The sequence below is a fragment of the Aulonocara stuartgranti genome, assembly GCF_965226115.1.
Source record: "Aulonocara stuartgranti genome assembly, chromosome: 6".
NCBI classification, from domain to species: domain Eukaryota; kingdom Metazoa; phylum Chordata; class Actinopteri; order Cichliformes; family Cichlidae; genus Aulonocara; species Aulonocara stuartgranti.
The window spans coordinates 23,120,506-23,134,279 of NC_138944.1; the positions used below are offsets into that span (position 1 = coordinate 23,120,506).

Consider the following 13,774-nt stretch of genomic DNA (forward strand, 5'->3'; position numbering starts at 1 on the left):
ACCGCACTCGCTCTTGCACTTATAGATAGAATTTAATTTATAATAACTGTGGATCTCCTCATTTATCGAGCATAAAATCAACACCTCAAACACAAATATGTCATACAGTATTTGAAATTGGGTTTCAAGATTTATTTAGATTTATTTTTACTAAAGAACACAGACGTATGACTCACAAGACAATCAGATTTAGAGCAAAAAATATATAACTGAATCTAACAAACCGTGCTTCTTCATTAGCTCAAGTTTCCTAACATACTCAATCTAATGAAAGGACTGAGGTATTTGTGTTTTTTATAAATTTATAGCTACACAGCGGTATGTACTTAGATCACACATGTGAAAGGCACTGCATTTGTACCCTCTGCAACAACAAATAAGAATTCTACTACAGCTAAATTTGGATATTTCCCCCACGAGGAGGTAAAATGACTTCATATTCAACATGGATTGAACATGTGTAAAAGACACTGTTTTACATATGTTTAAACTGTTTGCTCCCATCAAGTTGCTGTGGTGATTTAGTGTAGTCCTATGGGGATTTTGATTGCACTGACAAAAACGCACAGGCAGGAGATTTCTCATCAGAGGCGGAGACTGATCGTCTTCTGAAATACAAAAGACATTTTCATTTTAAAATGTACATAATTTTATATACATTTTACAATGTTTATAATGTCTCATGTTTGGATGATTTTTCTACATTAAAGCGCAGTACGTTGTCTGTTCCACGTCCTCAATAGTCTCTGGCAAACGCACATTGTACGTCTCAGGGAGCAAAGAAGCTGACAGTCCGGAGCCTAAAGCCACCAGGGAAAAAACAAAACTTGGCAGATTCACCCACACGTCTTCAAGGAGCATGATCAAGGGGGATACAGCCACACCTACACGGGCCATAAAGGAACAGTATCCCAATCCATTTTGCCTGAATTACAAAAAGAAGAAAAAATAAAACAAATGTTGTGCTCTGATTATCAGGCAGCAAAATAAAAGACAATGTGCATTTTACTGACCTCATTACTGTGGGATAAAGCTCCGTTGTGTACAGAAAAACGATTGTAAAAGAGCCCTCTGAAAACATCTTGCCCAAAGCTCCCACAGCTGTCCGAAGATCCCCCCTATCTGAAAAGAAAACACTATAATTCACCTTGTGTTCTAGTTAAGACTTTTCACTGAATTTATTAGAAGATTAAATACTACAAACGCATAAGGACATTTAATTTAGTTCATACAGATAATGGGGTCATCCCATATTCAACTAATTATAATGAGCTAAAAGTTCAACCTTCAGACTAAACACTGAACATCTTAGATGTTTTGTTTCTAATTTATTATGTCAGATATGGGGGTAATTACTAATTCAACAATCTACTGTTTAAAGAAAACCGTTTCACGGGAAGAACTACATTGAAGAGGAGCTAACATGGTTTACTTCAGACACTGGATGAACTGGGCTGCGCCAAGACTAGAACAATGAATTTTTATGAACTAGCAGCTTGAATCATGCAAAACTACTCCAGAACAAGAGTGAATTATGTGTAGTCTTTGTCAGTCTGGTCAAAGAATCATGGCTTGGTGCATGTGACAAATAATATAATACTAGAAAGTAAGCTAATAAACTAAAATGAATACATCTACACATTTGAATGGATCATATACCTGCATGGATAAACACACTGCTGAATATAAGCAGCCCAGTCAAAATGAGCATCCCGGCTTGATTCCACCTTCGACCTATTTTGTCTACGGTGAAAAAGACGAATCCTTTGGCTGGAATCTCTATGACACCATAGATGAACTGTGTGAGATAAATGTTCACACCAAATCCGCTGATATTCAAGCTGATCCCGTAATAAGCGAAGGCCACTCCAAACCTGCGAGCAAGACCAGACTTTTGTCATTTTAAAGTTAAACAGTTGCCCCAAAGAACAGTAGTTTCTCATTAGCTACCTGGTATCTGACATGGATAATAGTAAAACCATTGTTATCGAAACAGTGTTAGAGTTCAGCAAACATGATGTTGAATAACCTGTTCTTGGCAGTTTAATCTAGTCTAGTCTAGTTAAAAATTTGTTTAGACATGAGATTTGGGCCAATGTTTTCGACGCAATTTTGCTGTTGACCTTTTGAAGGTTGCCTGGATGTCCTTGTTAGACTTTCCAGCAAAAGGTGGAGTAGGTAAGGAGGAGTGGGGGCACAGTGCTTCTGCCACTGAGCTAACCAACTAGGCTGAGGTTTAATAACTTCAAGAGCTGAATTGCTCAAAAACGAAGACTCCAGAAATAATTTAGATGTAGTGTTGTCTTTGGAATATATGTTCTCAATGTAGCTGTAAATTTCCTTAATACAAAATTATGGTGGTGATATTTTTTACTTTTTCTAAATGCACCTCAGAGAAGAAGAAAACAACATCAACATCTGGCTTTCTACAGTTCCGTTTTTGCCATCATAACGGCCAGTGGTTTTAACCTGGGGGATAATGCCACCATTTCAGCCAAGTTTACTGGTTGTAGCTAAGAGACACTGGTAAATATTTGTATAGCGCTTTACACTATACACGGTCATCCACCCATTCACACACACATTCACACACTGGTGATGGCAAGCTACAGTGTAGCCACAGCCACCCTGGGGCGCACTGACAGAGACGAGGCTGCCGGACACTGGCGCCACCGGGCCCGGGTGAAGTGGCTTGCCCAAGGACACAGCGACCGAGACTGTCGGAGCCGGGGGCTCGAACCGGCAACCTTCCGATTACAAGACGAATGCCCAACTCTTGAGCCACGATCGCCCACATCGTGGGCAAGTGGGCCTTAACAATGCAAGGCCCTAACTGGGCATTGTTTTAATTTTTGGACTGAATAAACATACTGGTGCATCCCTATCATGGATATAGACAGCTGTCTCCAAATTTTAAAGGTGGATCTTCTAAGGTTGAAGATCAAATATGCATTTCTCGGTTATTAATAATTATTCAATGAACCTCCCAATCACGGACATGGACACCTTTGTCCACAGTTTTAACCATTAAATATGTACTAATGAGCAAATAGTTTATATACTTATGTATAATGTTTTAAATGTTCAAGATAAATACCACACAATGCCACTAAGTAGAGCGCGCCTTCTCATTTTGGGTGTCTTCACGAGGTCCAAATAGGAATACTTTCTGTTTTCATCTTCTACAAGTATTACTGTAGACAGAACCTGTAGAGTAAAAAGGAAACTTTATTCAGAGAAAGGAGCTGTGAAGTGTACAGTTCTGTCTTGAAGTTAGCTGATAATGAAAATGTTGTACCTCAGGTTTTAAGTCAGCCATGACATCCTCTCTGCCGTTAACTGTTGCACATCTACTCAGGTAAAAATGAGCGTCATCCGTTTTTCCATTACTCATCAGCCACCTGGCAGACTCAGGGAGCCACCTATGAGAAAGAGCAATGAGAAGGTTTAGAAGGTCTTTTAAATACTTTTAGAAAGACAGGAACTAGTTTTCCCTGCATGAAAACTGAATAATGATATTAATTTGTCTTTACCACCAACAGAGCATAGCTGGAAACAGTGGGGAGATTACAGCAGCAGTCAGGAATCTCCAATCATTGATCAAATAGGCCACTCCAGGTAGAATAACACAACCAACACTCCAGTCCAAGCTCATTAAAACAGCCACTGTAGTCCGATGCCTGATTTCCACCCATTCAAGACCTATGTGGAGGAATTTTATGTATTTTTTTTATTAATAATGACACTGATTGAGGTTACTGATAAAAATAAGGATTTTGAGCAAACCACACCTGTATGGGCATCATCTCAAAAAAATTTAATTGTGTCAGTGTGATGTTTCATTTATTTTTTGTTCGATGTGAATGACAGGCAACTCACAGAGGACGAAGGAGCTTATACTAATTCCAGAGAGTCCGAGTCCAGTACAAAATCTCATTGTGGCAAACATTAGGAAATTATAGGACAAAGCGGTCGCAATCCCAAAAATGAAACTTGCCATGTAAGACAACAGAAGTGTTTTTTTCCGGCCAAACCTGTAAAACAAATTTTTAAAAAATTACAGTCAAATAATCTACGGAACACTTAAATGAAAAAAAGCCTAGATTACAACTGTTAAGAACAATTTATTTTCTCCTAATTTTTGAAGTTGAATGTTTTTTTTAGCTCACTAAAATCAAAATAAATGTTAGACTTTTGAAAAAAAAATGGAAAAACAAAAAAAAAAATCCTTTGCACTTGGAAAAATAACTAAAATAAAATAAAGGAGGGAAGTAAGGAAATAATATTTGTTTCAGTATTTCTTAATTTGGCAAAACCTTTATTACATACCAATGAGGTATTGGTGGACATTTTTTATTAAGACTCTGGATGTCTACAAGACTGTGAGTCAACTGCTTTCAAAAAATTGTGTAATTTTAATTGTACTACCTGCAATGGCTATCCTAAATCTTGCCTTTGGCTTATACCAACCATGTAGTAATAATTAAAAAGACTAAAACTAAACATTTTCCAACAAGACAAACTAAACTGAAACAAAAAAAAAAATCCTCTGTAGAAACTAACTGAAAATACATTGAATTAAAAACTAAATGTCAAAATGAAATAAAATAAAAATTAATGAGAAAATAAAAAAACGTTAAAATAATTCTGGTCCCATTGTCACAGATGTTAAAAAAAGGCAGACCTAGCCATGCGGTCTGCCTTTTCAAACATTTGTGAATGAACGGGGCATTCAGAAGACCTCTTTGATTTTGAGTGTGATGTAATGGGATGCCACTGTTGCAACAAGTCAGCCGTGAAGTGACCACACACCACACAAGGTTCCAGAGCACCAAGTGCCGAGGGCCATAGCACATGAAAAAAAGGGACACTATTGATAGAAGAACTGCAGAGATCCAAACTTTCTCCAGCATCAACCTGGAGCTGGAACTTTACGGCTTTGCCTTTTGGGCAGTTCCTGTATGGGTAATGTTTGGGTGGGCTTAATGCCTTGTCAGTATAGTGTACTTTTACATAATTGAAATATTTCTTATAAAGAAAAAAGTGAAATCCCTCTGACCTGAAGTATTTCAAAAAAGGTTGTTTTAAATATAAACAGTACTCTAGATAAAGGACCTTAGTGATGTTCTCCACTGTTCTGTCTTTGAGGCCTCTATGGAAGCATCCAAACTCACCTACTCACTGTTTCCACTGCACAGACTGGGATGTATTCAAGGTGCAGGACACTGACAATCGTGTCGCATTGGACAGTTACACCTCCACTGTCTTGGACTACATCTGTTTCTGTGTGGACAATGTAACAACTTGGAAACGATTCCGTGTGTTCCCTAATAATCCACCCTGGATGACACACGGAGTTCAACAACTTATTCGAACAAGGAACAACGCTTTCAAATCCGGGGACCAGGAGGCATACAGTGCTGCCAGGGCCAACCTGAGAAGAGGCATCAAGACTGCCAAGCAGCAGCACAGGAGGCGTATCGAGGCCAGGTTTGAGAACAACACAAACCCAAGGCAGGTCTGGGAGGGCATCAGGGCTATCACGGACTACAAAAGAAGAACACCATCACCCTCAGCCGACAGTTCTACTCTGGCTGAGGATCTAAATCTCTTTTATGCCCGTTTTGACAGGGAGAACACCGACCCTGTCCTGTCCCCTCTCCCCTCAACCGACCCTGCTCCGGTCCTGAGCACTCATGAGCTGAGGCGTGTGTTCCGGAGCATTAACACCAGGAAGGCGGCCGGGCCGGATGGAGTGCTGGGCCGGGTGCTAAAAGACTGTGCTGCGGACCTGGCGGACGTCTTCACCTCTATATATAACACCTCGTTGTCCTGTTCACTGGTACCATCCTGTTTCAAAGCAGCAACCATCGTTCCCATCCCAAAACAGTCAAATGTCACATGTCTGAACGATTTCAGACCTGTGGCACTCACCCCCATTCCCGCCAAATGCCTGGAGAGACTGGTCATTAAACACATCAGAGCTGCTTTTCCACCATCCCTGGACTCGCACCAGTTTGCATACAGGGAGAACCGGTCAACCGAGGATGCGATCGCCACAGTGCTGCACACATTACTGAAGCACTTGGAACACAGGAACACCTATGCACGGCTCCTCTTTGTAGACTACAGCTCGGCTTTTAATACCATCCGGCCATACAAACTCCGTCCCAAACTCCACCAACTGGGACTTAACTCTTCTCTGTGCAACTGGATTGTGGACTTCCTCACTAACCGTAGACAGAGTGTCAGAGTGGGTAAGAACACCTCTTCCACCCTTGTGGTCAACACCGGTGCCCCTCAGGGGTGTGTTCTGAGCCCTCTGCTATACACTCTCTTCACCCATGACTGTATTTCCTCCTGCGCGTCCAATCTCATTGTTAAGTTTGCAGATGACACTACAGTGCTCGGACTTATATCCAACAATGATGAGACAAACTATAGGACAGAGGTGCAACAACTAGAGTCATGGTGCCACGACAATAACTTGGTCTTAAACACCAAAAAGACTAAGGAGATCATTGTAGATTTCCGGAAGAGGGGTCATAACAACCATCTGCCTCTCTTCATTGGCAGTGAGGCGGTGGAGAGGGTGAGCAGTTTTAAATTCTTGGGGGTAACTGTGACCGAGGACCTGTCCTGGGGCAACCATATCACCTCAGTTGTACGGAAGGCCCAACAGCGCCTCTACTACCTGAGGAGACTGCGGAGTGCACACATTCCCAGATCTCTGATGTTGAACTTCTACAACTGTGCCATCAGCAGCGTTCTGACGTATGGATTTCTAGTGTGGTTCCCCAGCTGCACCAAGGCCGATCAGCAAGCACTCCAGCGGGTGGTGAAAGAAGCTGGCAGAATTATTGGAACAAGTCTGCCAGAGATCAGTAATATCTTCCCCACTCGCTGTCTGAGGAGGGTGCACAGTATCCTGCGGGACCAACATCACCCTGCGCGCCACCTTTTCCATCTGCTGCCCTCAGGGAGAAGGTACAGGTCTATACAGGCCAGAACATCCAGACTGGCCAACAGCCTGTATCCACAGGCTGTGAGGCTCCTGAACTCTCTGCCCCCCTCTCACGGACAATAACCATATCCAACTTCTTAATAGCAATGAACTGGTCTGCATTGGTGCATCATATCTTTATTCTCTTCCCCCTCCTGCCCCCCCCCTCTTTCTTAAATAGATAACTATCATATCTGATATCATATCTCACAGTACAATAATATTGAATGGGTTGCATTGTTGTATTTTGTCATGTTTCTCAGGTCTTTGTCTGAATTTCTACGAACATTATTGCTAAGGATTGTCTTATTGCATTGGAGTCACACTGGGTTAAATATGTACACTTGGGTTTTAAGGGGTATTTATTATTTTCTTCTTTTTTTTGGGTTGTATGGAAGCCCCAAACGCAATTTCATTGTTCTTGACAATGACAATAAATAAATAAATACTAAAAATACTAAAATACCTAATAGAGGGGCTTACTCCACCCTACTTGCAAAGTACCTGTGAATGATTACTTTTGGCAATACAATTTTGTTCTTTGCTATCTAGGGCTCATCATAATATTTGGCAATGCACACCCAGATCAATACAGACTTGTCACCATAGTTGTACAAAAAAATGTTAAGCATAGTTGATTTTATTATTCAGTGTGTTTGTGCTCGATTTTAAAGGTGATGACATGGACTCACCTGTCACTAAGGAAGCCAAATATTCCTGATCCTAACATGACCCCCACAAAGAATATGGTGGCCGTGGCTCTGTTCATTTTTTTCTTGTCACAAACCAGATCCCACTATAAAGGGAACAGAGACAAAAGGAAAACATAGGCTAATTCACAACTGGTATTAATTTCCTGCTTGTTAAATGGAAATATTGATCCTCACCTCTGTAGCCAGAGTAGATCTGAAGATGGTGGTGTCATATATCCAACCATTCTGGCATGGCATTGTGGGTATGTAGGTTAAGTTGGAAGAGTTTGACAGCAGTTGGTACTGAGGCTCTGCAAACATCTGACAGGAGCTCAAACTCCCATCCTGCTCAAAAGGGATATTAACATTGAGCCTCTCTTCCAAAGATAAATTCCTGAAAACACCTCCATTATTCTGAGACCTGATATCACAGTGGTGAGAGGGAATAAATGTAATAAAATTATTCAGCAGGAAGTTAAATGGTAAAGTCAGCCGTGGAATTATTAACAAGAGGAATGTTCTTAGTTGGAATCTTCCAAAGCCATTGATCTCTGCCAGCACATTGTCAAACCTCATCTTGGAAAACAAAAGAGACACAAACTAGAGAATAACCTGAAGCAAATACCTTCAGGAGCACAAAATAGATTTTCATAGTGAGCCACAAGCCGCTTTTATTCCATTAAGCGTTCTTGGTTAACGGTCAGCTGATGTTCAATGTGTTAATTTGTTGTTAGGCAGTATGAACAAAATAAACTGAACTCAGTGAACCGTAGAAGTAAATAAATAATTTTCCAAGAAAGCTGTAACTTTAGTGATAAAGTACCAAGGTCCAAAGTTTAAACAAATGTGTATTGGCTGAGTTTAATACAAGAAATTTCCAGTGGGGAAAAAGTCATTCTTTTTTTCCCTTTTTGTCAATACCTGTAACATCTTTATGTCTGTTGATCTAGCTTTTAAGAACATTTCTATTTTTTAACCAGAATTTAAAGTTAAGAAGTGAATTTGTTTGGGTCAAGGAGAAAAAATGATGTGGAGCACATTCTTTGCACAATAGCTCTAAAATTAGAAACATGCTGTCTCAGAGTGACCCTGAAAAACTAGTTCATACATTTGTTACTTCTAGACGGGACTACTGTAATTTGTTATTATCAGGATGTCCTGATAAACACTTCAGTTGATCCAAACTGAAGGAAGAGTACTGACAGGGGCTAGAAAGAGAAAGCATATTTTTGCTATATTGATATTGAATCATTGGCTCCCTGTTAAATCCAGAATTGAATTTAAAATCCTCCTCCTCACATACAAGGTCTTGAAGAATCTTGCCCCATCACATCTTAATGACCTTATGGTACTGTTTCACCCCATTAGACTGCAGGCTTACTTGTGGTTCCTACAGTATTTAAAAGTAGAGTGGGAGGCAGAGCCTTCAGTTTTCAGGCCCCTCTTCTATGGAACCAGCTTCCAGTTTGGATTCGTGAGACAGACACTATCTCCACTTTTAAAATTAGGCTTAAAACTTTCCTTTTTGCTAAAACATTTAGTCGGGGCTGGATCAGATGACCCTGGATCCTCCCTTAGTTTCGGTAGAATAGGTCTAGGCTGCTGGGAGATTCCCATGATGAAGTGTTTCTTCTTCACTCACCTTTTTTACTGTGTTATATGCCACTCTGCATTTAATCATGAATTATTATTAATCTCTGCCTTCCTCCCACAGCATGCCTTATTTCCTGTCTTAATTGACTCAAGAGTTTTTCCTTCCTACTGTTACCAAATCGCTTGCTCATCAACAGGGGGTCATATGATTATTGGGGTTTTTCTCTCTTTTCTTTGTATTATTGTAGGGTCTTTACTTTACAGTATAAGGTGCCTTGAGGCAACTGTTGTTGTGATTTGGCGTGATATAAATAAATCTATATTGAACTGAATTAACAGAGAATGAAACAAAATGGGTCTGCAGACCAGAGGGTCTGCAGATGGAAATTAGCCCAAGGCTATAATCTGGCATATTTACATTTGTTAAAATGTTCATTAATATGTATTGCCCCTCTTTCTAAAAAATAAATAAATAAAATAAATGAAGCCAACATCCAAGGAAAAGCCTTGAAATGTCCTTCAAGAAGCCTGGAGAACTATTCCTGAAGATTATTGAAAAATATTACAAGAGAAGATGCCTAAGAGACCTCTTAATTTAATGTGAACAGAGATATATGAAACAAAAGCTCATTAATGTTACATAATTTTATCTCTATTCTTTGTTAGTTTGTTCACATCAACTTATATACTGTTTGTGTATTGAGCTGGATATTGCGATAGCTGCACGACTTCCAAAACACACATGACCTGAAAAATGGCCTAATATTAGAATATATTTAGACAACCAGTAAAGCTAAACAGAAGCAAAAACAAAACAAAAATATAATAATAATAACAACAACAACAACAACAACAACAACAACAACAACAATAATAATAATAATAATAATAGAAAACTAAAAATAATAGTTCTTAATTTCATCAAAGGTGCTTGAAAGGATCATATAACTAGATGGATAAACATGCTGCAGAACATGAACATCCCAGTCACCAGGAACAACCTGCCTCGAGTCCATCTTCAACCTATTTTGTCAGTAAGATGGTCAAAAACTGCTGCTCCAACCATGACCCCAATGAAGACAATGGTAGCTGTGTTTTTCTGTTAGTTTTTGTCTTATCACAAACCAGATCCCACTATGAAGGGAGGATGGCCGAAAGAAGAACTTTAGCTGATTTAGGACTGGTATTCATTTCCTGCTTTTTAAATGGAAATATTGAATCTCACCTCTGTAGCCAGAGTAGATTTGAAGGTGGTGGAAAACAATAACTTGTGTGCACCTAACAGGCCAAACATTTACTTTATACTGAGGATGGTAGGATGGAAATTTCCTAATTTTAAAAAAAAAAGCATGCATGGAAAGTGGAAGTCAATAAAGCATGGAAGTAAATAAACTCAATAAAGTAAAGTAAGCATCACCATCGATTCACTATCAATACCAGCCTATCTTTTCATTTGCTAATGAAATGTGTTGTATACAGTGAAACATGACAAGACTAGTGAATGACAAGTGAATAATAGTGGTGTTAACATTACGTTTATTGACACTTGTTGAGCATTTCAACAATGATGATCTTTGAAGTTGTAACATGGTAACTTTACTATTTAAAAATCAGTTAAGATCCAATCATTATAAGTCTTATTATTGATGACTGTGTTTTTCTTATTGAATCTCCTTCCTTGGTGACTGTCTCCTGCAATATAAATAAGACTTCAGTTAGTCATTTGACCTTACATGCAGACATCAGGACATAGAATGTAATGTGTATTTTGGACTTTGATAAACAGTAAACTGCAGTTTACTGGATTATTGTTTCGTGGGGAGTTTCTGTGAATGGTTAATCTTTTAGCTTTAGTTTGGATACTGAATTGCATGCTGTGATGCTTTAACACTCTCTTCTCTTTACCTTGGTTTCTCAATATCTTCGATGAACTCTGGCAGTCGGGTGTTTAATGTTTCGGGCAGAAGTGAAGCAACTAAACCAGTTCCAACTGCCACTGCACAGTAAGTGGCTGCAGGGAGGAGATGCCACAGATCTTCCAATAGTACAATGAGTGGAGAAATGGACACGCCAAGTCGTGCAAGAAATGAGGTGTAGCCTAAGCCATTTTGTCTAAAAAGATCAAACCACTGAGGTTAATATAAACCTTTCATATGAATAATCAAAGCAAGGCAGAAGAACGTTTTTTGTGGACTAACCGTACGACCGTAGGGTAAAGCTCAGTTGTGTAAAGATACATGATAGTGAACGAGGCCTCTGACATAGATTTTCCAAGAACTGCCACAACAGTACGAACAGTCCATTTATCTAAGGAGAACAGGAGAGAGAAAATTTTCAGGTGAGAGAACACATCCACCCAAGACCAATGCTCTATCTTTTAATTTCTAAAGATTGATCCTGCTTACCACCGGAAATGAACGCATACATTCATATCAACTCTCGGTGGCAGAAATAAACCGCTAAATGTACGAGAAATGAAAGAGAAATGACCTTTTGGAACAAAGATGTTGATGAAGAGACAGAGACCAGTTAATAGCATGGAACCCATCTGGCCATGCTTTCTCCCAACTTTCTCCAGGAAGTAATAGACGCCAATCTTCATGGGCATTTCAATGGATGCAAATATGAACTGTGTTAGGTATGGGTTCAGTCCAAATCCTGTGATATTCAGAGTTATTCCATAGTATGTAAATGCAACGCCAAACCTAGAAAAGAGGGAGAAGAAACACTTAAACTTAGGCTGATAAATAAAGGGGTAAATACAAATTTCCTCAAAGAAACCCCAAACATGATTGCAACTCTCATTTAAATATTTTTTTAAAATATTTTTTACACTGTATGCTAGAACAAAATCAAAAGCTGTGTAAATTTCCCAGTGTCAAAAATGATAGCTATAAAAATAACAATTGCTTTATTTCCGTAAGATAGCTCAAAGGCTTTAACATCTTTGTCCCAAGTACAATTTGCCCCATTTGTCTATTTAATAATCCACCCATAACTGTCACTTAAGATAGCAAAAATACACACACAAACACACACACAGAGAAAAGTCAGTTAACTCTTTTTAAAGTGCGTTTGGTAGAAAATGCACACATATGATGAATATCTGGAAGAAATCAATTTGCCTTTTCCCAAAAAGCTGAACTATCTCCTAACTCCAAACCATTATACCGAAACTTACCATAGCATTCCTGAGTATATAGCAAGTTTTCTAATATTTGGGGTTCTGAAAAGATCTACAAAAGTGTACTTCTTAGCGCCATGTTCAGTTTCTGCACATTCCAGTAATGTCTGTGAGAAAGTCAGGGAAACATAATGTGAATGTTCATTTACAAAGCCCCCTTTTTGTCTTATTTTACAGTAAGACTGTCGGCTAATAAAAAAAACCCCAAAAACATTTTGAGATGTACCGCTGGTGTGATGGTGGACATGCACTTGGATCTGTTGTTCATCTTGGCACATTTCATTATGTAATGATGAGCAGCATCTGTCTTTCCTTTGGCTACAAGCCACCTAGCAGACTCTGGAAGCCACCTAAATCAACAAACATGGTGAGTTTAGCATCTGATCAAAATCCAATGAGATTAAGGATACTTTGCAAAGTCAGCAAATAAAACTTAAATACCTCCAAGCAATGATAGACAGAATCAGGGGGGAGGTAACTGCTAGAATCAGCTTCCTCCACTCGTTTACAAAATATGCAGTGCCAACCAGGATCCAGTTCCCAATTGTCCAATCCAGGCTTATGATCACACCAGAGAAAGTCCTGTGTTCAATGCTAAACCATTCAACATCTGCAGAAACATTAGCACAAGTATATAAAAAAAAAATTTATAATTTTTTTTTTATAAATTGCAAATTCTTGAAAGAGAAACAGAATATGCCTGTAAACATGAACCAGGCTATAATGTCTCAGTCATAGGTTAGCACAGCTTTAACAATATCCTGCTTACTCAAAACAATGGCCATGATGCTTATTCCTGCGAGTGACATGCCCGTAAAAAATCTCAAGATGACAAACATTACATACGAGGTGGAGAATGCACTCAGCACTGCAAATATCAAGGATGCCAGATAAGACACGAGCAGAAGAGGACGTCGCCCAAACCTGGTCATGGACAGAAAAAGCATGAAGTAATGACTGTGCTCACAGCTGTGGGGTAAACCTCTCACATGTATATATTTTAGTGCTGTCAGTGTTAATCTCGTTAAAATGATGTTAGCGCCATAACCGCATTAACGCAGCAAATCTCCTTTAGCGAGTTAGCACGGATCGCCCCGTGCGTGGGGCAGCACGGCGCCGTTAACGCTGACAGCACTAATATATTTATAATTCGCAAGACGGTTTAATTTTGCAACACTTCAACATCTCTCTTATTGATCTTATTGTTATTTTTTTTTCAGTTATATACATATATGTCTGTATCCAAGTTGGCATTGGTAATGGTACTGGTAGAGATTGAAACAAGTCAGACCTGGAAAATAA

The 13,774-nt window shown here is 39.3% G+C and overlaps 3 protein-coding genes across 3 annotated transcripts in view; 1 reads left to right on the plus strand and 2 right to left on the minus strand.

Annotated features, from left to right (window-relative positions):
• LOC309708908 (solute carrier family 22 member 7-like) overlaps positions 1–13,774 on the minus strand; it is a 15,907-nt gene continuing 2,133 nt past the window's right edge. The window contains exons 3-17 of the mRNA XM_082537259.1: positions 13,242–13,396; positions 12,914–13,082; positions 12,699–12,822; positions 12,470–12,579; positions 11,779–11,993; positions 11,487–11,595; positions 11,194–11,400; positions 3,787–3,791; positions 3,534–3,702; positions 3,299–3,422; positions 3,098–3,207; positions 1,660–1,874; positions 1,014–1,122; positions 719–925; positions 1–608 (exon numbers count right to left, since the gene is read on the minus strand). Coding sequence (XP_082393385.1) covers positions 533–608; positions 719–925; positions 1,014–1,122; positions 1,660–1,874; positions 3,098–3,207; positions 3,299–3,422; positions 3,534–3,702; positions 3,787–3,791; positions 11,194–11,400; positions 11,487–11,595; positions 11,779–11,993; positions 12,470–12,579; positions 12,699–12,822; positions 12,914–13,082; positions 13,242–13,396 — 2,104 coding nt within the window. The 3' untranslated portion in view covers positions 1–532. The remainder of the gene's footprint in view (positions 609–718; positions 926–1,013; positions 1,123–1,659; positions 1,875–3,097; positions 3,208–3,298; positions 3,423–3,533; positions 3,703–3,786; positions 3,792–11,193; positions 11,401–11,486; positions 11,596–11,778; positions 11,994–12,469; positions 12,580–12,698; positions 12,823–12,913; positions 13,083–13,241; positions 13,397–13,774) is intronic.
• synpo2b (synaptopodin 2b) overlaps positions 3,600–13,774 on the plus strand; it is a 27,267-nt gene continuing 17,092 nt past the window's right edge. The window contains exon 1 of the mRNA XM_082536791.1: positions 3,600–3,618. The gene's annotated coding sequence lies outside the window, so the exon portion shown is untranslated. The remainder of the gene's footprint in view (positions 3,619–13,774) is intronic.
• LOC309708604 (solute carrier family 22 member 7-like) lies at positions 7,627–9,525 on the minus strand. The gene is made up of 2 exons (XM_082536797.1): positions 7,891–9,525; positions 7,627–7,799 (listed from the first exon to the last, which is right to left on the minus strand). Exons 1-2 carry the CDS (start codon positions 8,269–8,271, stop codon positions 7,692–7,694), a joined length of 489 nt encoding a protein of 162 aa, XP_082392923.1. The 5' UTR covers positions 8,272–9,525; the 3' UTR covers positions 7,627–7,691.